The sequence below is a fragment of the Silene latifolia genome, chromosome 1 (genome assembly GCF_048544455.1).
Source record: "Silene latifolia isolate original U9 population chromosome 1, ASM4854445v1, whole genome shotgun sequence".
Taxonomy (NCBI): Eukaryota; Viridiplantae; Streptophyta; class Magnoliopsida; order Caryophyllales; family Caryophyllaceae; genus Silene; species Silene latifolia.
Window position 1 is genome coordinate 7499014 of NC_133526.1, and position 24583 is coordinate 7523596.

Consider the following 24583-nt stretch of genomic DNA (forward strand, 5'->3'; position numbering starts at 1 on the left):
TACTTAGCCAAGTAACACATAACTTAATCCTTTAAGTTTACTGACTTAAGCGTCGGAGTGAGTTCGCTCGGTCCAAAGCCGAGCCCTCAGTTCGTTCCTTGTTTCAGGATACCGCAGGGGAGATTCAACCGAAGACGTCATTCTACAAGCACGGGTGGTACAAATAACTGCTCTGGAATTACACCCGGAACACTAACACATACCCGTGAATTCCGTGAATTCCACGGTCGTAGAATTAGTTTCTGACTTAAATTTTTTTGAGGTTGCCTTACATTATAATCTCTTCTCCCCCGCTAACTTCAAATCCTATCTCCGCCAATAATTTGCATGCAGTAATAGTATAATTTCAGCAAAAACAATCATCATAAGAATTTTATGCCTTTTAAAACAAACAAACTAACACATACCCGTGAATTCACGGGTCATAGAATTAGTTTGTGACTTAAAAAGAGTTGTAAATTGAATTGAATTATTTCTGTTCATTGTGAAAACTTTCATATTTTAATGTAAATGTTTATACTCCATTGTCCTGATCAAACGGGTCAATTGTTACGTATTCTATTTTGGGTATGTCAGTCAATTATTTACTAATCTATTTTAGGAATGTCTTTGACGGTTATTTGATCCTCCACACTCAATTTGGTCCACTTTCCTTATCTTTGTGCCAAAAATAAAGGTAAACAAATGACCGATATAATAAATAAATGACCTGGATATGGCGTAGACTAATAGATATACCATATGCAAGTAAAAAAAGTATATACTCCTTCCGTCTCGGTTATTTGTTGTCCTATTCCATTTTAGGGTGGCTGAGTCAATTGTTGTCCTTTCCATTTTGGAATTGCATTTGATGAGGAATTTGATCCTTCACACCCAATTTGTTCAACTTGTCATCTTATAATGGGCCTAGTCATCTTGGTCTTTGGGACAAAACCAAAGAACAACAATTGACCGGTAGTACAAACAAAATACAAACATAACAATTCAAGGCAAATCTTAAAAGAACATAAATAAGCTATCAAATGTATCAGAATTAAGAAGATGAGTATCAAGTTTCAGAAATGATGCACCTCGGCGCCAGGAATGGCGACCAAGGTGGTTTTATAATTAAACAAGCGGTGTAACGTGAGGACGAGAAGTGAAAGCGGAGTCTGCCATAGTCTTCTCCCTGATGTTATACCACCAGAGTTCGCATCCATCTCTATGCTTAACCAACACTTCACATCCAACTCGTGCAACAGCAACAATTCCACCCAACAGACTGTCATCAATAACAGGAATACTCAACAACATTGTCCAACTATCTTTAACTCCATACTCCTCCATCACCCACACATCAAAACACGACTCGATCTTATTCTCCAACGAACAACATAAACGACCATCTAGTTCTCCTATTTCCAACAGATAAATCCAACATTCAGTTGAATTGTAGTAATAATCAGGTAAGACCACATCAGAAATCCATGTTTCCGAACAAATGTCGAAACAACCGATTCTATGCCTGCGGTTTGATAATGGACACCAGAACATCCAATGAAGCAAAGAGTTTCCAATAAGTACGCCACTGCAACATCCGTCTAATATATCTTTAACGCGTATTTTGTAATTGTACTCCGTTATTCTCCATGTATCCTCCATTACGCTATAAACCTTAACTGTCCTCTCCGGTTGCTGGTCTTGGCTAAAATCATAATTTTCCCAAATTGCAACCATTTTATAATCGTTATGCGTTTCATCAAACCTGAACCCCAAACTACTGAAAAAACTGTTATCAATTTTGTCAATATCAATATATTTAATATTTCCATTAATAGGGTTATGCAAGGAGAGAAGATGACTGCAGGCGCGGTAGCAAAGCAATAAACCGTTACAAGAACCGAATATATAAACTAGGTAAGGGGTCACCAGAAGTGGGGATTCATGGCTAAGGCGATCATCCAAATTAAACCCCAAAACAGCGCTTTGACCGCGTTTTTCAACAGGGAGGATTAGAAGGCGATTACCATTATAAGCCGCGGTATACTGTAAATTAAGTCGGATGAAATATGGGGTGGATATTTCGGTATTGAAAGTTTTGCAAACACATCTACACCGTACCAAGGATTTGCCTCCCATCCTTGCTAGTATTTGAGTCACTATAAAGTCCATCCCTAGTTCTTCATTCCTTTCCATCCTCCTTATCAATATGATTTTTTTTCCTAAGTTTGTATGTGAAATAGAGTAGAAAAACCCTATATATATATATACTCCGTATAAAATATCTTCCAAATCTTACCTAGGGTGTTTATCGATCTGGGATCGGACCAGATTGGACCGGACCAAAGTTTGTGGACCGAAGATCAAACAAGGGTAAAATGTTGGACCGTGGACCGGACCATACTTTTATTGATCCGGTCCGGTCGGACCAAATAAATGCATGGACCGGACTGGATCGGACCATATGGACCAAACAATGAATGTGGTTCTTTAATTTGCTTTATTATTTCTATGATGAATTTAATTTATATTAGGGAGTTAGGGTTTAGTTTGTTAATCCGTATGATAGTAGAATATGTCAAAAAAATACATAACAAAATAATATTGGCATATTAAGATAAATATTTGTTAATTATACATTTTTAACATAAGTTTGGTCAACGGTCCGGTCCGCGGTCCATTCGATTTGCTCCAGGACCGAACCAAAGACCAAACTAACATAAATAGGTGGATCATCGTGGACCGGACCAAATAAAGTATGGTCCGGTCTGGTCCGGACCAAATTACACGGTCCGGTTCCGTCTTTGGTCCGGACCGTCGAATGAACACCCCTTATTCTTACCATAATTATTAGGGGTGTTTTGATTTGCACAAATGTATCGGTATGAAATCAATGAATCAAACCAGGGTGCCGAGGGTGGTATTGGTATGAGTTTGGAACTCGATTCCTCATATCTTGTGTTTGGTTCAATTCTGGAATGATAAATCGAATCTTGTTGTATGTTTATTTTATTGATAAAATTTGTCCCATATTCATATGTATTAATTTCCTAATTTAAATTTTTGTGTATTAATTTTGAACTTCTATATAATTTTTTATATATATGTTAAATTTTTTAGATATCCTAATATTTTTGTTCTTAAATGTATTTGAAATGTTGAAAAAAAATCATTATTTGTATTTTCCCAGAAAATAATCTTTGTAAAAATTAAAATTTTATGAATATTTCATTTTTTTGGAGAAAAAAATATGAATTTTTCCACATTTTCCTTTTAAATTCTCTTCTTTTCATTTGATAACCAAATGTATCAATCTCATACTCACCGAAAAACTCATACCTCATGAGTTTGAGATATGAGTATCAAAACTAATTAATTTTTTTACAAACAAACATAAGGTATGAGTTTAACTCATTCTTATACCTAAAATGGGTGAACCAAATATTCCCTTTGGTTATTAAAGTGTACCATCAGAACACACCTTAAGAAACTGTATATTTAATTAGTTATATTACTCTTGGCTGGTAGGTATTCTAACCTATTGCCAAATTGCCAACCCTATAACCTTAAATGTATAAAAGTTAGGGAAAAAGTTATGGATCTTTTAGTCTTTTTTTTTTTTTTTTTTTTTTTTTTTTTTTTTTTTGGCAGCAGTAAATAAAGGTATACCTACATAAAGTTCGGGCAAACAACGCCCATATTACACATGCAAGTAACCGGCACTACGATACAAATAATAAAAACTAGCAAAAGACCATGACGGATAGAAACATCAAGTTGGTGGAGTACGAAAAAGTGGACGCAAATCTTCTTATCGTCGTTGTGCGAGCAGCTAACATCTCCTGAAAGCCTCCGATTCATGTGAGATGCGGAGTGACGAGGGCGTGGTGCACTTACGCCACAAGAGCGTAGAAAGAGATGGTGGATGACAGGCAAAGAGCTGTATCCGATGGAGCATGGGCTCCTACACCAAGGCAAACGAACTCTACAGTCACACGAACGACGGATCAACAAACCCAGCACGTACACAAACCACATCAAAAGATTCCCTGCGACCAAGTTTCTGTCCATAATCGCTATAAAGCGCCGTCGACTGACAGATCCAACCCGAACCAGACACCGATCTTCATAAAACCAATTTATTATACCTAGAAGCTCCCCATGGATAAAGGGACAGGACACCCTAAACATCCATGAAGAGACAACGATAGCGATAACCAACACCCCGAGGAAGGGACAGGACACCCTAATCATACTCGAAAATGTGGCTAGACTTATTTGAAAAAACGATAAACCGAAAATCACCATCAAACAGAATTGAAAACCACCACATCCGTACCAACCACAAACATAACCACTTCCAACTCCACCCTACCCAACACATCTCAACCAAAAAAGCCCCGACTGACCCCAAGAACTCACACCACCTAAGAAAAGGACGGACACAACAAAAAAACAGAAAAAACAGGCCACCAAGAAAACCAGCAAAGGACACCCATTTCACCAATCGAAACCTCCCAGGACCACCGCCTTACATGCAAAACCACTTACACAGCCACCCAGACCAAATGACCAATTGGTGGGGGGAAATGGGGGGATCACCAATCGGTCCCAAACTGACCCGTAAAAAACATTGACGACAAAAGACAAAGGACCGATTGATGGGGGAAAAAGGGGATCACCAATCGTCCCAAACAAACCCAAAGAGCTATGCTCAAAGAAACCCAAGACTAAGAACCGATTGGTGGGGGAAATGGGGGGATCACCAACCGGTCCCTAACCGTCCCAAAAAGCAATAACTCGACACAACAAGAATCAGGCCAAACAGCAAACAACCAACTGATACAAACTAAAGATGACGGAAAAACCGCCATACAAACCACCATACAACCCGGATTCACTCACCAAAGCGACACCAAGAAGCCGACAGGGTCGACCAACCCGAGACTCACCACGGAAAGGGAGGAGAGGTGCATGTAAGGTTTCAAATGACAGACGAGGATCGACGGACGGAGCCCCATGGTCGTCGAGACGCAACCACGAATGTACCCAAACACATAAAAATCCGTCACAAATCACACGGGGAGAACCAAAAAGGATCATAGAAGGGGGGAGATGTGGGAGATCGCCGGATAAGGGCCATAGGATGACCCCATCACCGGCGATCGGATAGGGGAAGAGGAGGGAATGTGTGGTTGATGGAGGTGGCGGCGCAAGGAAGCTAGGGTTTTTTGTTTTTTTGTTTTAGAGAGAGGAGGGAGCGTTTACACTACTACAAATCCAGGCAACTACAACGCCCCTTTAACAACGATTATTCACGAAAATCACAATAGACGTTGTAGAATGTATGGCGCGAATTTTACTAAAATCAATTACAACGGGTATGGTTATAAAAACCGTTGTTATTAGTTTTAACAACGGGTCACACATACACAACCGTTGTTAATAATTTGGCGCAAAATTGGCTCAAAGTTAGTGAAAAGTAATCACAACGGTTATTTTTGAAACCCGTTGTTAAAACTTATTTAACAACGGGTGTTTTCTACAACCGTTGTCAAAACATATTTCACAACGGTTGTTGTTTAATAACCGTTGTCAATACCTTCTATACTATAAACCACACAAACACAAGTCTGCTGCAGCCACAAAACACAAACCTTAATACACAAACACAAACCAAAGAAGAAACAGGCAAAACACAAACACAAAACACACACTTTCTCATCGTCTCTTTATCTTCTCGCCGTCACATTGTTGATTTCATCGTCTCTTTACGTACGTTACTGTAATTATCGGGTTTGTTTCATCGTCATTATTTTATTTTTCTAATTATTTCATTTCCATGTATGTGTTTTTATCGACCATTAGGTTCCGTTCAAAGATCTCTGCTAATTATTTCATTTCCATGTATGTGTTTCTAATTATTTCATTTCCATCTTCTTTGGCGTCCTTCAGTACGGATCGAGCATAGTAAGAGTCTTAAGGATGATATATATATATCATTCATTTTGTTGGAGTTTGTTTTAGCAGTTAGGGTTTGGAGAATATATTGAGATAATGGAAATGCATGTTAGTTGAGATAATGCAATGTATTTATACTAATCTGGATCTTGATGATGACAGATAGATCTATGGAGTTGAAAAAATGGAAGCAAATCAAACAAGCATAACTCAACACTTTCAAAATGATCATTTCATTTAATTTTAAACCAAATACATTACAAAGAATTATCGAAAATCAAAAGATGTATAATAAGTTTAACAACCCTGGTTAAGCGTAAAAACGCTTCTCAACCTGCCACCAATCACGCCACTCTGGTATACCGCTAACTTCCGGGTCATTGGCTTCATATTTTGCAATAACAGATTGAATATATGCAAGGACACGACTTGCATGTGGAGATAAGGTTGGAAGAGTACAACTCAACATATCTCTGGGCGCGACCAAGTTGCGAGTAACAGTCGACTAGGGTATGAAGATGATGATGATGATGAAGCTTTGTTGACAAGCTTGATCGCTTCACGCCTCTTAATCCAATAATTCCGTTGATGTTCAAGGGATGCTTTGATTAATGGGTGTTGATCGGCGAAGCCCTACGAGAACCTTCCCATCATCTTCAATCGTTTGTGTAAGCCATTCTTCGTTGTTGATAAAATTAGGGTTCATTTCCATGTTGTTTCAATTAATGAATGTTAGTAAAGGATGCTACAACAATATACTTTTAACGGCATTTATCTAGTGGCAAAAAATAAAAATGCCACCTTTGTTATACTTAGGTGGCATTTAATTTGACAAATAATCTAAATGCCGCTCAAACATATTTTGGCCCAGCGCGCAATTCTTTACCGCTCTTATTTTGATAAATTATTTCACTCCTTTAAAGAAAAAACAAAAACACACTAAAAATCATCATAATAAACCCTAGGTTCATACGAGTTCATACGGTGCTTTTATCCTCCAGGTTTGCTCCTCTTCTTCATCTTTTTTAATCCTCATCGATTTTCCTAATTGATTTGAACATCTTTGTGATGTTTTATCATTTTGTTAAGCTTATACTTCCGATCAGTTAATGTTTTTTTTTTCCTTTCGTAAAGAGGACAAGGAGAAATTAAAAGAGAATTAGGAAATCCCAAATAAAAATTGATTAGTAATTGTTGTTCGCTGATCGGTTATCGCGTCTTGCTGCTCCCCTCTCCCTTCTCCGACAAAAATCCCCAATTTGATTTCTCAATTAATTCAAAACGACTACAGGACAAGCCCTTGATCGGTTATCGCCCTTCTCGGTTATTTCTGGTAAATGTTCATTTTTTTTCCATTTTTAATTTATACTTACTATTGCTATGTTATCATTTGATGTTTGATCAGTAATTGTTCAATATTCATTCATATGTAATGGTATTGTGATGCACTGATGCAAATAGTGAAACTGAGTTTGTATTGGGTTCGTTGAATTTAGTTTTGCAATGCGTAAAGAGTACATATGTATGTCCACCTCGTGATAAACAGAATGATCCTCAAGCTGCAAAGTATGTGGTGTGCTGCAATCAACGTGAGGAAAATGAAGTAATTTCAAGGCTGAACTTAAAAATGACTTAAACGAAAAGGGAAGGTATGATTTGAATGTCTAACTTTGTTATTTTTTATAAGAAGGTTACCGAAACTTGTTTTCATTTTGATCACCATTGTTTTAGACGTGTATGAACACTGCTTAATAATTACCATTTGGAGAATGTCATGTAGGAACTTAATCACTATTCAACTTGCTACTTAGTCTTCCCCTTGATACAATATCTAACTATATGTAACAAAAAAAAAATTAACATATCATGTTGTGAATGTTAGATGTCCTGATCAGCATACATTAGTCACATTAGAGCTTAAGCATTAAAATAGGTTGAGGAAACAGTGAAATATTGAAAGAGAACATTGCTTGTGCTCATGGTATTTAATGTGAAGTATACCTTGATTACATCGTCTCAGTTGTCGCTGCTTAATTTGGTCACTACACCATAAACACGGTTAATTTTACTCCCCTGTGAACAAGGTTGTGCCGTGTAACTTTGAGCACATCCTTATCTTTTTCTTCTCAGCATTAAACGTGAAGTTAGTGTTTCATAAAATGTACCTCAAGAAACTGAGGAATGTCTAAGTGAACAAGGCTTTGTTGTGTAAAACTTTCCTAGACCAGATTCACTTATTTTTGTTGATTACACAGTAAAAATCATAGTTCAGGGTGGATCTCTTAATGAAGTGAGTTATAGTGGTACTACAACATTAATGTAATGGTACTGACATTGTGTACGCCAAGTAGTGTTAAAGGGGCATAGATTCTATAATTGGTGCAAATAGCTTATAGTTAGCCATCTAATTTGTTCAGCTTAAAACTTTTGTTACAATGGACAGGAACACAGAGTCTTGAGTGCCACGTCATATATGGTATAATCGGTTATGGCACACACTGCTGGATCGAAAAGTTTTGCGTGCGTTATTGGAGAACAGGTTTGTGATTTTTTCCTATGTTCATAGTTTCTTAGCTTAGACCTTTTATGTTCATAATTGATGTAATGTGTCATATGAATTTCTTTTTAACCAGACTGTTGATGGAGTACCACCATCCCAAGCTTATGTGTTCTTAGAGACTCAAAAGGACCGGAAGACTGAAGCTGCTGCTATGGATGTTGGCATTTTGGTTTTGACAAAGCCTGATTGATTATAGTCAAACTTACACGTACTGGCTGTGCTGTGCCCAGATTCAGGTCCGAGATATTGAAGCTAGTGATTGTTCCAATAGCTAGAGACGCTATCAATTTTGACTTTCGGATGATACCAATTTATGTGTAGGTTATCTTTTGATTAGGTGTTAATGGAGCTTTTGATTAGGCGTTAACGGAGATTTTGATTAGATGTTAATGGAGAATGAATGTAGTATCTACTAGATATAAGCTATCTGTAATGACAATTTTTATTTCAATATTATATACATAATGTTATTTTATTTTTTATCCATTTTTTAAGCAATTAATTTTTATTTTATTAAAAAAATACCAAATAGCAAAAACACCTAAAAAATGTCACGTGTATCAAGGAACTAAAAAAAATACATTATTAAAGAAAAAAGAAAAATGGTGGATCTCAAAATACATAGAAAAGCATTGGATGGCGTTTATATAGGCCTTTACCAGCATATCTAACAAATGCCACTATAACTTTTAGCGACATTGCATCAGGCGGCATTTACTCAAATGCTGCTATTGTTTTTTGTGGCATTTACTTATGCCACGAGAACCCAAATTAAACGCCGCTATAAATGTGTTCTGTTGTAGTGTGCTTTAATATGTTGGTAAAGGATGCTTTAATATTTATAGCTAGTAATATTTAATTTAATTTTTTTTTATTTTTTAAGAACAAATAACAACGGTTATTTACAAACAACCCGTTGTTATAACTTTCCCCCCAAAATTGAGTCACACTTTCCACAACGGGTTTTTATACTTAAAACCGTTGTTAATATTTTTCACAACGGTTTCCTTAAGAAAACCAACCGTTGTTAAAACCTTTTACAACGGACGCTTTAACAACGTCCGCTTTTTTATATAACAACGGTTTTTGACCGTTGTTATAGCTTGTATCTGTAGTAGTGTTAGAGAGAGTGTATGTAGTCCTTTCCCCAACTTCTTATTTTATGGTTTTATTTATTATTAGACTCGGTTTGTTAAAACAAGCGGTAGAGATGGGTGATCCGATGATTATAGGTAGAAGTCGTCCTTAAAACTTAAATATCACTCAAAATCTTTTGAGTTACCCAATAACATACAAATAGACATAGAATGTAAACATTAAACTCGTATAATTTTTTTTTTATTATTATAATTATAACTAAGTTAATTACTTGTCCGATTTCAAGTGAAAACGTGTATATAATAATAATACGTAGTTGCTCATTCATGTACGGGTTTTACTCATTCATGTACTTTTTTTCATTATTTTTCCATAGTATGCCCTTTGCCTACAAAAAAAAAAAAAAAACTCTCTCTAATTCTCTCACTCACCAAATTACTCAAATCCACAGAATTATTCAGATCCGCCAAATTACACAATTATGATTACTAATTCTCGTAACGATCAAATAATAAATCTAATTCTTAATTTTATTAATTATATCAATCATAGCATTCAGGGAATCGGAAAGATAAATCAAACAACCCAAAAAAAATTGTGTACAGTTCATCAATTTGTTGGTTTTCAATTCAAGTAATTAAATGGACTATTATGGTGTGTCGTTGGAACTTTAGAAGCCTGATCTTTTTCTTCCGGCACGCATGGCCGCCATGTCGTATCTATTGACAAATCCATAAAGATGATGCCATTAACAGTCAACTGACTTCAGATTTGGTTGCTCATTGAAAGGTCTTTGTTCTTCCGTGCCCTTGCCATTGCTCTTGCTTCAATTAATTCTCATATTTCATCATCCAACTCAACAAAATGATCTTACATACCTAATTCTGTAATCTTCAATTTGTCAAAATAAGCAAATAATTCATATATATAAGAACAACAACAATTGGAATTGAATCGAATCAAACCGAAACGAATAAATAAGTGACGAAAAATAGACCTGATTAAGATAATCATTTGGAGGCGGATATGTGAGATCGTCTGATGGATGGTCGGAGGAGGTCGTTAAGACCGGCTGGTGGCGCAAGGGAGGCGACGGTGAGGGTGGTGGTAGTTAGAGTGAGAAAATGAGTAAACGAAGGAGATAGAGAGATTGAAATAAGGGTATTGAAATAAAATCATTAAAATAAAAGGGGTATTATGGTCATATACGTCCATGAATGAGTAAAATCCGTACATGAATGAGCAATACCCTAATAATATACTTACGTCCATTCCCACGACTTGAGCAAATACCTAACAAATATGAAGTGAAAACGTGTAGATCATGCACTAATGATAGTGGAGCAGGTTTAGTGATGCTAATTAATGGATTACTCACGCAAAAAAACAGTAACATACACTCTTTAAACTCTATCCCCATAAATAATGATCAGACAATAAATTAGTAGTTGAATTATTGAATAGAAAGGAAAATAATGAACAAGAGAGAAATGTCGAACGATATACGAATAGATTCAAGAAGAGAGCTATTGTCGCCTTTGCCCGACGACACCGGCGAGTCCGAGTCCGTCGTGATTTCTAGTGATGAATTACGATCATGGAGGCTTGATATAACCGATTTTCAATTTGTCAAACCAAATCTTGCTTCTTATAATCATCCTTTCTTATGCCTTCTTCCTGCTTATCGTAAGTCTTCTTTCCATTCCTACGACTAGTTTTCTTAAAACGAAGTTATAAGGGCAAATTTAATGCTGACGGAATTTAAATTTATCAACTTATAGTAGTTGTTTATGTGAGTCCTAGACTGATAATGAACCGAGCCGAGAATCCGAGTCCGAGCTTGGCCTTGCTTGGCGTGTGCCTACTTGTCAACAATTACGGAGTAGTTTTTTAAACGGAATTTATAAGGGTAAATTTGATCCTAACGGGACTTAAACTTGTCAACTTATAATAGTTGTGTATATGAGTCCTAGGGGTGTGAACGAATCGAGCTGAGCCGAGCTTGGCCTTGTTTGGATGCTCATGAAACAAAACTCGAGTTTGAGCCACGAGTTTGAAAAAATTGAGACCATGCTTGTGTTTGAACTGATTTCGAGCTCAACTCGAGCTTAGGACTAGGAGATTACATATAAAAAAATATTAAACAAATCATTTATGACATTTGATATGATCAAACAAATATATAAACTCGGTAAACATTTTTATAAAATGAGCAGTGTATTATTTTATCACACAAGATTGAGCAGCTCGCAAGTTTTTCGAGCCGGCCAATAATAGCTCGGCGCTTGACTCATAAAGTTATCAAGGTAGTGAGCCGAGTCAAGCTCGCACGAGTTGAGATTTGACCGAGCTAAGCTCGAGATGTCACGTCTCATTACTACCTTAAGTATATCATTGATTTTTCGTCACTTTTCCCATGTAATAAGTGGGGACCCCAATAATAATCGGTGCATTACATGCAATTAGTGGGGAACTCAATAATAAAGGGTGAATGTGAGAGGGTGGCGCTGAGATTGAGCGCCACCCGGTGACGCCATATCAATCAATACTATCCGGAAACCAAGGGATTTCAATGTGATTAATTATACTATGTAGTTTTAATCGATAACGATGTATGATAAACCTGATCAAGGGTCAAGGGATTTCAATGTAAATAGTATATTGTTTTGGTTGAAGTATAAATTTAGAGAACACCATAATATGGTGATTTTCGTTAAAATAAACATGCCCCACTTATGATAAGTATCAATTAGTATAAAGATGTTAATTATTTTACATACACAAATATAATATAAGTATATGCTTTATTTTTTTATTTAATGCATATATGTAATATATTTATATAAATATATAAGCCTCTTAAAAGTAACAGTAATTACGACGGGAGTAGTGAAAGTAACAACAAAAGAAAGTATATATAAACAATTAGCTAACCAATAAATTCAAGTAAAATATTAATAGCGGAAGTAGTGAATTTGTCTCATAATTTAATTCTCATATTTTTAAGATATGCTATAGAAAAAAATATGTATTAATGATAAATTTATGAATTATGCAACTGTAAAGTAGTTTTATTTAATTGAAACTAAATTTTAATTCTAAATAAAGGTAGCCTGGGTAGGGTCAGGCACCAATACTAGTATTATATATGTAATCCAGAAAGTCAGAAACCAAGAGACTTCAATGTTTCAATGTAAATAGATAAATTTATACAATGAAATTCATTGTACCATATAATTTATTAGATGTACAAAGATGTTAATTGTTTGACATAGACAAACTTAATATAAGTAGGTTATGTTTTGGAAACTATGTAAAGGGAAATAAATCAGGATTGTTTCCAAAGATACAGTATTCCATAATTTGTATATTCCATAAAATTAGATAATAAACTGATTTAAAAATAAATTTGATAAAATAATTGTAGTATAACCTTTGATTACTCATATGACTAATAAAAGTAATCATAATAGCAGCGGGGTAGTAAAAGTAATAGTAACAACGACGGGAGTAGTGAAATTAATATTATTAAATACATGAGTAGTAGTGAAATAACATTATTAAATGAAGGAGTAGTGAAAGAAACGGTAATGACGATGGGAGTAGTAAAAGTAATGAAAGTAACATAGGAACAACGAAGAAAGTATGAAAAATTAGTTATCAATTCGATTTAAGGAACATATTTCATTTATTTATATATGAGTTTGATAAGATTAACAGGACTGGATATAACTGTAAAAATAACGTGAATAGTCAAAGAGATAATGAATGTAGTAATATTTAATATGAGATGTCATAAAAGTAATTAGTAAGGATCCTCTGTCTCATTCTGTGTCTCACTTCATACATATTATGACACGTCAACTAATAATACTATATATTGCATATTTTATTCGCATCAAGTGATGTGTCCGAAGATAAATGGAGTGGAACACAAAATGGGACACAAAAGTGGGACAGATGATCCTTACTGGAGAGTAATAATATTAACCGCAGAGCATAATTTGTTAATAAATTTTAACATTTCAGAATAAATGGTAAACATATGAATTAAGCAAGTCTAACGTAATTTTAGTTCCTAAAAAATAAACCGGATGATAAATAGAGATAACCCGGGCTAAGTCGGATACCAAACCTAGTCATTATCCAATTCAAAATTGTCGTACATTGAACACCGGGGATCGCAACTCGCAACTCGCAACTCACACACAAACAAAGCTTACCAAAATTCAATCAGAGAACAATTTTCACTATAAAGCCGTAAATTCTCCCTTTCTGTAGGCAGATATCTTGCATTTGTTAACCTTCTCTCTAAATTTCGCCTTAAAACTTAAAACGAAAATCAAACAAATTCAAACTTTTGTTCCTGACACATTATACACGCGCTAAGTTGAAGATGACGAAAACGGAGTTAGACGACGCCGTATCATGGCGACTCAATCTAAGCAGCGAGTTCCGACGTCCCGAATCTCGTCCCTCTTCTAACTCTCGTTTCGCCCGCCTTTTCCTTTCTAAGAGTATGCTTCTTTAATTTGCATGTTATATCTATTCTATAACTCTATTCTAATTTTTAATTCTCATTTGTGACGGACAAAATCCATCATAAGCTTGTGACGTGAGACAAAGGGGCAAGTGGGAGGGGCAAATGGAAGTGCAAGTGGGAGAGGGTTGTGAGAGGTCACAAGCAAGACGGACTATTTCTTTGAATGTTACTGTTATTCTTGTTTAATTATCTTGGTTTCGATTTTTTTCTACTGCTGTAAATTTTTGCTTCGATTATGTCGCGTCAATTACTGAAAATTAAGCACTGTACTAATTTAAACAGGTTGGGATTTACTAATTCACTATTTTTTTGCTTCGATTATGTCTCATTACTCTTTGGTTATGGAATATAATGGAATAAATCAAAATGGCTCACTAAAGTGGCTGCTCTTCTTTCTTTTGTGAAGTAGCGGTCCTTCGATGCAGTTCTCGACGCAATTTTCATCTTGGGTCATTCGAAACTTGAATGTCTTTGTGTTGCTAACACAAGGGTAAAGGCTACAGACATCATCCGACTTACTTACCCCGCAATTTGCGGGAGCCATTGAGGCACTGGGGTAATGTTGTTGTTGTTGTTGTTGTTGCTGCTGTAATTTTACTTTTACTTCAACACGCAAATAGTGATGAGATTTTCGGAGTTTTTAGTTAAATTTTTCGAAAAATATTAGTTTTAGCCTTCCTAATTCAAATCCTGGCTTCGCTACTGCAGGCAAATCATAGTGATCATTCACATTGTATCTTAGTTCCGGCAATATTCTTTAGAGAGCCTACTAGTTTGTGACTTAGCTTGTTAGAGAAACGGGACCAATTTCTTCTTTTACGGAATAAAGGAGGCAAAATATACCTATATAATTGTTCCGTGAAAGGACAAGTGGGAGATAAGGTAGAATGACGAAGATTGATAGCACTACTTCAATAGAATTATATCTAGTTGCTTTTTTTTTGTGCTTTTAGGGGAGAAAAACAAGGCCTCAAAAGTAAAAAGGAAAAAAAGGGTTTTCTATGATGAATTTCTAAGTTATCGGGTTTTCAACGTTGTCTCGTGTGTTTTTGAATATACGAGAACTTTATACTGATTCTCTACAATGACCTTACCAATAATCTTCGTTAACTTAGTCTGTTAGTTTACCTGTTAACCCACTCAATTACCCATTTATCCGTCAAGCATTGTATGAATCTTCGCAAAATTCTATGTATCCAACATCATTGCTTCTTGCATGTAAAAGGTGGTTGCTAAAGGAGATTTTTGATGGCTTTCGTGAAGGTGACAAGGTGTTAGTGACTGTTAGGTGGCGAATATGAAAGCTTAAGAAGGGTGTTGGGAGAAGAAGGGAGTTGCTGGCGGGTTGAAGGAGGGTTAAAGGTAGAGACTAAATATGGAGTTCGGTGGTATACTGTAAAATTTCAAAAACGTAGGGGTGCAATGTAGAAAAGTGAAAACCTTAGAAGTACACCATACAATTTCCCCTAAAAGATGTTCAAATCTGATTACTAGCAGAAGGTCTTGTTCATATTATAGTAAGTTGTACATGTATTGAAAAAATTGAAACATAACTCTTGTTGATTTTGATGGTTTACTTGGATTGTAAAAATTCTGTTTTGATCGTTTACTAGTAAAAAAGTGACCTACCGCTTGTGGTAGTACTAAGTTGTGAAATTAGATGAAAACGAACGTCAGGCGACACTCTCACGAGGCAATGGAGCTCAAAACCAATCAGATCAGAGGAAAATGTTGGCAGTGAGATAACATAAGGAGTGGTGACGAAAGAATGAAGGGACTATGATATGGGAGGTTATTGCGCTCATATGACTTTATTCGTTACTCAGTTCTTGAAAGGGCTAATAGTTAGTGAGCATGTCTGTCATGCAACCATTCACACCTTGTTATGTTCTAGTTGATCTTTTCTTTGACGTCTTTGCAGTCTGCAAATCTGCAGCACATCCTATCTCTGTCACTATAGTAGTCAGGAGTTTTGCTTCTGAATTTCATAGTCAGCATGTCCAAGCTGAATGATTTTAAGTAGTAAAATGCTGCCAGTTAGATAATTTAGATTCATTTAACACACAAACACGTTGTTTAATAATGTGATCAATATATTTGCAGGGAAACAAGGGAAAGTCGCTGAATACTATGAGAAACAGGAAAGGTTGCTAGAAGGCTTCAATGAGATGGAGACTGTCAATGAAACAGGTTACTATCCTGGAAGTCTAACCGAGGTTGGTTACCATTTCCATGTTTCTTGCTAACGGTTATTTGATTCTACTTAGACTTTGTCTGAACTTTTGTACGACGTAGCAAAGAGCTTTTTCTTGCAAGAAATCATTGAAAATTACAAGGGTAGGAGACACTAGAAATTATCCTCGTCATCTTTAACCAGCATTGGACTTCCTTCACATTAGTGTCATTCTTTTTGCTTAAAATTTCTGAGCATTTAAACACAAAACGTAACCTTTTTTATGGCTAATGTTCAAACTTCTCTTCATATATCAGGATGAGCTGAAGCAGCTGGCAAAAAGCGAGCGTTTGGCAATTCACATCTCCAATGCAGCCAACGTCGTTCTGTTCCTTGCTAAGATATATGCATCAATCGAAAGCAGATCACTGGCAGTGATTGCATCAACTTTGGACTCACTTCTTGATCTCCTTTCTGGGTTTATTCTGTGGTTTACTTCCCATGCCATGAAGACTCCAAATCAATACAATTACCCCATCGGAAAGAAGAGGATGCAACCAGTGGTATGGTTATGTACCTAGTTCATGTTTGATTAGAATTGTTAACATTATCCTTCTTAATTAAAACTTTCTTCGGTGTTATTTCAGTAAGGCCATTTTACTAGTGCATAAACAATTACTTAGCATATACGAGATACGACTCTATATCTATGCACCTGCTTAAAGTTTAATCAGAATTTCTGAGCACAATTCATATTTTGAAGGCTTTTTTTAAGTCTGCATCAACATCTCTACTTTGTTTCGTTCACCTGTCGAATACTCTGATAACTGATAGCGTCTTCTGAATGCTTTACAATAATACATTCACTTGTTTTCAGTTGTTTAAACCTATGTTATTTTTGCTTCATTGCTTTATCGATTATTTGTTGAGTTTTCTGATAGCGTATTCTGCATGATTTGCTTCAGTCCATTACTGATAACACTGTCATGATATTTAGAACGCGGTAAATTTTGAACTTATTTGGTGTTGATAATGTAGGGAATCATAGTCTTTGCATCAGTGATGGCTACGCTTGGATTACAGATTTTGTTGGAGTCGGCTCGTGACCTTGTAACCAAGGTATGTCTAACTCCTTAACCTACATAATTGCCAGCTGTAAGGTTAGGTTAGATCACTCGTTTACGAAGTTAATTAAATTGGCACTTTTGTTGATCTTCCATGTCTAATTACCTAATGAGTCAGTGATGGTTTACCTAGACTACACAATTTGTGCACTTCAGAATAAAAGATGTGAAAATAACCATGAAATTTTAGTATGTTGCCACAAGATTCTAGTCGCTTTGGCGACAATGCTTTCTCATTGCTCCATAATATTCTTTTCTCCCAAGGTAGAGGATGCTTGCTAGTCTTTGTGGCTTCGTTTACTAATTTGTTTTCAATGATGCAGTCGGGACCGAAAATGCATCACAAACAGGAAATGTGGATGGTTGGTATTATGGTCTCAGTCACAGTAGTGAAGTTTCTTCTCATGATCTATTGCCGTAGATTTAAGAATGAAATTGTTAGAGCTTATGCACAAGATCACTTCTTCGATGTCATTACAAACTCTGTTGGTCTGGCAACTGCGGTTCTAGCTCTTCGATTCTTTTGGTGGATCGATCCTACAGGTGCCATAATTGTAAGTTCATTTTCTAAACTTTTATATTCCGCATAATTTAAGAGGAGTTCTTTCCCTATAGAGCTAAAGATTCGGTTTTATATTCCGTATAATGTTTTATACTTGATACAATTTCTCAACTTACTTTTTTTCACAAAATACCGAGTCATACAAAATCACCCTCTCTTTTTGGACTCGGTGGGGAGAATGTGTACATCCAACACTTTTTTATTTACACAATAAAAATATAACATTGAATAAGCTGAGAAAAAATACACATCAGCTCGATTTGTTTTACCTTGGTTGTACCATGCTCATATACAACTGGATGTATAATCCTATTTGTGTTACTTTTACCATAGCGGGAACATTTGAGGTAATGGGTAAAGTTTCGATTTGCTCGTAACTCTTTATTAAATCAAGACTTATGGCCATTTCATTTCCATTAAATCATAATGCAGATTGCTCTATACACAATTTGCACATGGGCGAAAACAGTAATCGAGAACGTATGGTCACTAATCGGAAGGACAGCACCACCGGAGTTTATCACGAAGCTAACCTATCTAATATGGAATCATCATGAGGAAATAAAGCACATAGACACGGTTCGAGCATACACCTTTGGTACGCATTACTTTGTTGAGGTGGATATTGTGTTGCCAGAGAATATGCTTCTTAACCAAGCACATAACATTGGTGAAACCCTTCAAGAGAAGCTTGAGCAACTCCCTGAAGTCGAACGAGCGTTTGTACATATCGATTTTGAGTACACTCATCGACCAGAGCACAAAGCAAAGGTCTGAGTTCTTCTGGAACCGAGCTGTTAATGGCAACTTTCAACATGTTATTAGCTATGCTTCAGGATTCTTGATGTTCATAGTCATAGGTGTTGACCAATTCCCTCATTCTTAGACCAATAAATCTCATAGAAATCGGTATTGACTGTATTGTTTTACTGATGCTCTTATTCTAGCTGAGTTTGAACTTAATAATATGTACCGCAAAATATGTAACTTAATAATATGTGTATTGTAGGAAGTTGCTTACCAACAACCCCTTGGTAATAAATTGAAGTTTCGGTGGAAGTGAATTTCCACATTGTGAACCAAACAATTTTGGGAATTCCCATGAATTTTAGAGAAGGAGTTTAGTTAAGAGTAAGAAATTGTTTGCATTCATTAAAAAAGGCACGGGATCCTTATTTTTAGTCATAAATCTTAATTAAATATGATTGTTGATAATTTCCGTTATCGGGCCTGGGCCGCACCCGCATGAAAGAGAGATAGTCCAACTTATAAGTCCAAGAAGGTTTTATCCCAAAACCAATTGGCAATGGGTGGAGTAAGTCCTTGGTTTATATGATAGACAACTCTCTCCTCTTTTTTCAATGTGGGATACTCACATGTGCCTTTATCATGGATGAGCTGTATCTTGACACTCCCCCTCACGTGTGAGGTCCATGTTCAAGCAGATTGGATTTTTAAAGTCTTTTGTCCAACTGCAATTTTCTGGCCCAGCTTTTTCTTTTTCATGCCCAGGTCTTTGTTTTAGTTTTTTCGACCATGGGCTCTGATACCATGATAAGTTATGTTATCGAACCTGGGTGCACCCGCATGAAAGAGAGATAGTCCAACTTATAAGTCCAAAGAGGTTCTATCCCAAAACCAACACAAATTCTCATTATAGACGGACACTATTCGTCTATACGTATAGACGGATACCATTTTCCCTCACAAAATACCCATTTGCCATAAAATGGGAAGCACATGGGGGTGCCCCCACCTTGTCCCCTCTACCCATTTTATTAGAAGTCTTTACCCGTCTGTTCGCCCCACCCGTCTATACCAAGACCTATTGCAAAACCAATTGGCAATGGGTGGGGTAACTCCTTGGTTTATATGATAGACAACTCTCTCCTCTTTTTCCAATGTGGAATACTCATATGTGCATTTATCATGGGTGAGCTGTATCTTGACAATTGTAATTAAAACTTAAATCATTAATTTTTATATTTTTTATAATAACAAAAATACAAAATTTGAAAAACTATGCTCCATGAGTAAATGGTGTACTACGGAAATCAACGCAAAAAAAAAGTTCTTAAAGGATGAAACCCGGGGATTGTCAGCTCATAGAAATACATCAGATGTGTAGTCATGTAATACAACTAGCTGTAATTTCTGAGTTTTATAATAAAAAAAATAGACTTTTTTTTAAAATATTATGAGTTTTAGTATAAAGTTTTTAAGTCCGTTCACTTAAATATTAGGTTAAAAAAAAATACAATGTTACGCTCTGTTTGGTAGAATCAGCTGAGAAAGTAGCTGAAACCTGAAAAGCTAGCTGAAAACTGAAAAGCTAACTAAAACTTGAAAAAGTAACTGATAAGGTAGCTGAAAATTAAGAACTGATAAGTAGCTGATTATATAAAAAAGTGTTTGGCAAACAAAAAAGATAACCGATTTTGATGAAATGACGTAAAAGGATATGATAATCCTTTAATAGTATGAATTTAAGGGGTACAAACGGAAAATCAAATCAAAATAGTTACCTGAAATCTCAAATGCTACTCTAGGTAGCATTTCATTTCAGGTAGCTTATTTGGTTATATAACTACTTGCTAAACGCTTATAAAAAAATAAGATACCTGAAATTTTGGTCAAATAAACTACTTTGACCAAATCAGGTACCTGAAATGTCTTGCCAAACGTAGCCTTAAATTATACATATAAATTCAATTAATTGTGAGTTTTATATGCATGTTACTTTTTTATCCGAAAATTAGTCTACATCTTTACTACTCCCTCCATTCAACTCCACTTTGCAACATTGCCTTTTACACGGATATTAAGGGTGCTAATAAACAATGATAAAAGTACCATTCAACAAAGTAATTCTGCTTTATTAGGGAAGAAATCAAGTAAGATTAAGCATATCATTAGTGGGTTAAAACTCCCTCCAAATTGTACTTCTGATTACATTTCCCCATCAAATGTGAGGGAAGTTTAAATATTCTAACATTTCCCTCCAAAACCCATCAAATCAGCAACTTGAGTTGCTCCTTTACATAACCTGAGTTCATCATCCATTATTACACATTTCTCTACTTCCTCTAAATAAAATTACAGTTTCTTTCCTCTAAAAAATTTTACAGATTTCTGGCAACCAAACTTACAGTTTCAGTCCAAAAAGTACAGTTTCAGTCCAAAATTACAGTTCAGTTAAAAAATTACAGATTCAGTCCCAAATTACAGTTCAGTAAAATAAAAAAAACTCGAAACATCAGAATTACAATGCCGGGCAAGTGTCTTTCAGAAGATGGTAGGGAAGAAGTGTGACACCCTCTACTTTAGCGTTAATTAAACACGTAAAATCTACGGAAAAACTGACAGGATATGTTTGTAATTGGTTCAACTAGACAAAACCTGTAATTTTTAAAATTTTCCTAAACCATTCACAAACATCTCCAACTTAAGAGTGCCAAAAACCTGCAAAAGCTAATAAACTAATTTACATAACTATGCTAAAGACAACGAATTATAGTGATACAACCCAAAGAAAAAGAGGGAGACATATGTCCCTTCAAAATATATACAAAACCAAAAGTCTAAAGGTTTACTATAAAAATAGCCAAACTAGGTCCAAGGTTCTTTTGCTCACTAGCTCGTCCGTGTACCCCAACTAAGCATCATCAACCTGTCAATCGCATTTTATACAAACACGAAAGCCACAATTCAGTGGGGAGTAACTTCGAGTCCTCCCAGCCACGAAATGTCATATTTAATGTAACATGTAGTGTAACATGTAAACAATATGATAAACAATGTAACTAACAAGTATTCTAACCTATGAATACTAAAATCGACCAAATTAAACTATCATGTGAGACATATAACAAGCAGTAATCCAAACTTTATCAATTGTAACCGGCTTACATCTCACCTATTACAATTCATAAAATCACCATACAAGAAAGGGCAATATATCAAAGACAGGCATAAGTTCTTAGTCCCGTCAATAGTCACTCTTTAACTCGAGTCTATACCACGAGGTAGGGAAGGTAATCGAACCGGTATCTTGGCTCAGAGGTTCTATCAAAACATGGCCAAGACACAACACAACCCTAGCCTAAAATCACAAGAGACCTAGACATGCGGATACACACCACCGCACCCAAGACCCACAATTTTTCTAAAACAAAGTGAGTACCCTAAGGAGTCCACCAAAGGGTTGGCTAGTACTTAAGCTGATCACTTACTATCAAAATAAGTAACGAGGTCATGCCCCAACTTGGATATAATCCCACCAAGTCAGGCACACAAAGGCTATTAAGCAGTGAACATATACTCGTCAAAGATTATAAAGACCTATCTATGACAAACACAACAACCTGCAAGAAGTATTCAATACCAATTCTAGCAATATTAAGAATATTAAAGGCTTCAGGGAATCTAGGGCCGTTTCTACAATATAAGAAACTATTAAATTCAACCAACTATACATGTGAACTAAAAACTTGATAAATGGCCTAAAACAAGAAAAAGGCCGATTATCCAATTCATATAAAATTTCATCCAACCGAATTTTTACCCGCAACCCCAATCCTGCGACAGGTACGGGTTAAATTGCGGCTGACCAATCACTCAATCAATCGACATCGAATCGATCAAAGGGACTAAGACTCGCCGGCACAATCATCAAAACATTACAATTATCGCTATAAAATTCATTTTGAGCCTAATCATTACAATTTCATTTTATAATCTACCCTAACATGTGCAACTACCAATATAAACATAATTTTTACCATTAACATAATTTTTACTACTAATATGATTCAATTCAAAAGTGTACTCATATGTAACTTATACTAACTATAACATTAATGAACCCGAAATGACAAATATTGCATGAAAAACCGTGAAACAAGCAACGGGCTGACCCGGCCAGGCTGTGGGCCTCGCCGTGGGCCTGCACGGGCTCTGCCGGCTGCCGCCGCCATCCCCAATCCTCCATTTTTCCGTTTTTGTTCATTTTAATTCCGTTTTAAGCATTACTTAATCGTTCCCATTCCATTTCTATACTAATATGAGTACTAAAACTAACAAAAGACATGCATGCAACCCATTTTATCATGTGAAAATTAACTACTCAAACAAAAATCACAAAAACATACAAAAAGCAAGGAATGTGACGATTATTCGTCGAGTAACTCGAAATATGTTACCTTAAGCTAGAAAATGAGCAATTAGCACCTTGAATACCAAACCCTAATATACACTAGCCACTATCTTCAACAATATACGAGTCCCCAAACTCGTCTTCCAAATCTTCACCTAAATAAACAATAAAAACACAATAATAAGTATAAATACCGAAATTATGCCAAAATCGTCTTAAAACAACTTCAAGAAAACTGAAATTAAAATATACCAGGAGGTAGATCTCGAAGAGAGGATTCCGAAAATATAAATTATGTGAAAATCCGACAAGAAATGAGGAAGTTATGGTGAAAACTAGCTTGAAATTGTATAAAAATGGTGTTTTTGGTTTTTTTGGGAATTATTTAGAACATAAGGAAGATGAAGTTAGGTGAGAAAATCAGAAAAAGGAAGGAAGGGGGAAGGGTGCCGCGGGAAAGGGAGAGGAAAAGAGGAAGGGAGCGGGTTTTAGTCGGGATTTTACGAGTCGGTTTTGTCTCGTTTCGATAATAATTAGAACCGCTTGTCAAATGTAAATTCCGACAAGACCAAAGTTCTTAAACACGAGATTACAAGAAAATTGAATACTCATATGACCCATTTCCAAAATCGTTTGCCCAATTTTCAATAGAGTTGTCATTTTTCCCCGAAATGCCCTTATTTCGAAATAAAAGTTTTTACACGGTTAAAACTATTTTTAAACATTTCGAAACTATCAAAATAAATACTTTTCTTCAAAATATAATAAAATTATATTTCTTTGAATTATTATTACTTCAAATACATTAATATCAAATTTTACTTGATTAATAAATTACTTTCGCAAAATAATAACGGTCCAAAATTACGGGGCGTTACAAGAAGTGGCGATTTACTTGCTCCAGCAGTCGGAAGAAGGAAAACTGTCTCATGGTGCATTCAAGGCAGCAGCTGTCAGGTTTGGAGTAAAGGAAAGAACAATTTCTGATATATGGAAGCTTGCAAAAACACCAAGAATAGTTGGTCAAAAGTTAGATGTAAAAAGCAAAAGAATTGGCAACAAGAATAGGAAGCGTATACTACCTGACCTAGAGCTCATAAAATCATTAGAATGGGAAAAAAGAGACACCATGGAAAGGGTCTCAAAAAACACTGGAGTTTCAGTTTTAGAAAAATACCAAACTAATTTGAGTTTTTACTTTGCTTGTCCATGAATCTCTGTACATAGGCGTTAAACTTCTTTGACCCTGGTGATGCAGGTTTAGATTTACCTCGCTCAGCCTCGGAATCCGCCAGCCATCTCTTCACAGACGCAGTGTATAATGATTTTGGTGATTCCATTTCAGTCACCAGATTATCAGAAGGAGAGACATCTGATTCAGGGGTTTTGGGTACATAAGAAGATGTAGCATCGTCGAACTCGGTTTCA

General features: G+C 35.8%; 2 protein-coding genes and 2 long non-coding RNA genes across 6 annotated transcripts; 2 read left to right on the plus strand and 2 right to left on the minus strand.

Annotated features, from left to right (window-relative positions):
- Positions 1–1107: 1107 nt before the first annotated feature.
- LOC141632466 (F-box protein CPR1-like) lies at positions 1108–2118 on the minus strand. Its single transcript, XM_074445033.1, has one exon. The coding sequence runs from the start codon at positions 2116–2118 to the stop codon at positions 1108–1110; it is 1011 nt and encodes a 336-aa protein (XP_074301134.1).
- Positions 2119–6834: 4716 nt separating this feature from the next.
- Positions 6835–8982, plus strand: LOC141648579 (uncharacterized). Of its 2 annotated transcripts, none has more exons than XR_012546056.1 (5): positions 6835–6941; positions 7232–7273; positions 7437–7589; positions 8384–8479; positions 8574–8982. It is a non-coding gene; the product is annotated as an uncharacterized LOC141648579 (long non-coding RNA). The 2 variants fall into 2 exon arrangements; XR_012546055.1 differs by having other exon boundaries at positions 6836–6941; positions 7487–7589.
- Positions 8983–11046: 2064 nt separating this feature from the next.
- LOC141595827 (metal tolerance protein 9-like) lies at positions 11047–19139 on the plus strand. 2 transcript variants are annotated; one of them, XM_074415791.1, is made up of 6 exons: positions 11047–11284; positions 16245–16357; positions 16632–16877; positions 17353–17433; positions 17762–17992; positions 18433–19139. In XM_074415791.1, exons 1-6 carry the CDS (start codon positions 11074–11076, stop codon positions 18775–18777), a joined length of 1227 nt encoding a protein of 408 aa, XP_074271892.1. In that variant the 5' UTR covers positions 11047–11073; the 3' UTR covers positions 18778–19139. The 2 variants fall into 2 exon arrangements, with proteins under 2 accessions (XP_074271892.1, XP_074271898.1); XM_074415797.1 differs by lacking the exon at positions 11047–11284 and adding an exon at positions 13879–14115.
- Positions 19140–20925: 1786 nt separating this feature from the next.
- On the minus strand, positions 20926–23535 carry LOC141648630 (uncharacterized). The gene is made up of 3 exons (XR_012546057.1): positions 23408–23535; positions 23202–23310; positions 20926–21670 (listed from the first exon to the last, which is right to left on the minus strand). It is a non-coding gene; the product is annotated as an uncharacterized LOC141648630 (long non-coding RNA).
- Between the last annotated feature and the right edge of the window lie 1048 nt (positions 23536–24583).

Bases quoted from the DNA above. Each gene is read 5' to 3' on its own strand.
- LOC141632466 (XM_074445033.1), bottom strand. From the start codon at position 2,118: ATGGGAGGCAAATCCTTGGTACGGTGTAGATGTGTTTGCAAAACTTTC.
- LOC141595827 (XM_074415791.1), top strand. From the start codon at position 11,074: ATGAACAAGAGAGAAATGTCGAACGATATACGAATAGATTCAAGAAGA. The intron at 11,285-16,244 runs GTAAGTCTTCTT...ATATATTTGCAG, and splicing joins ATGCCTTCTTCCTGCTTATC to GGAAACAAGGGAAAGTCGCT. The intron at 17,434-17,761 runs GTATGTCTAACT...TCAATGATGCAG, and splicing joins CTCGTGACCTTGTAACCAAG to TCGGGACCGAAAATGCATCA.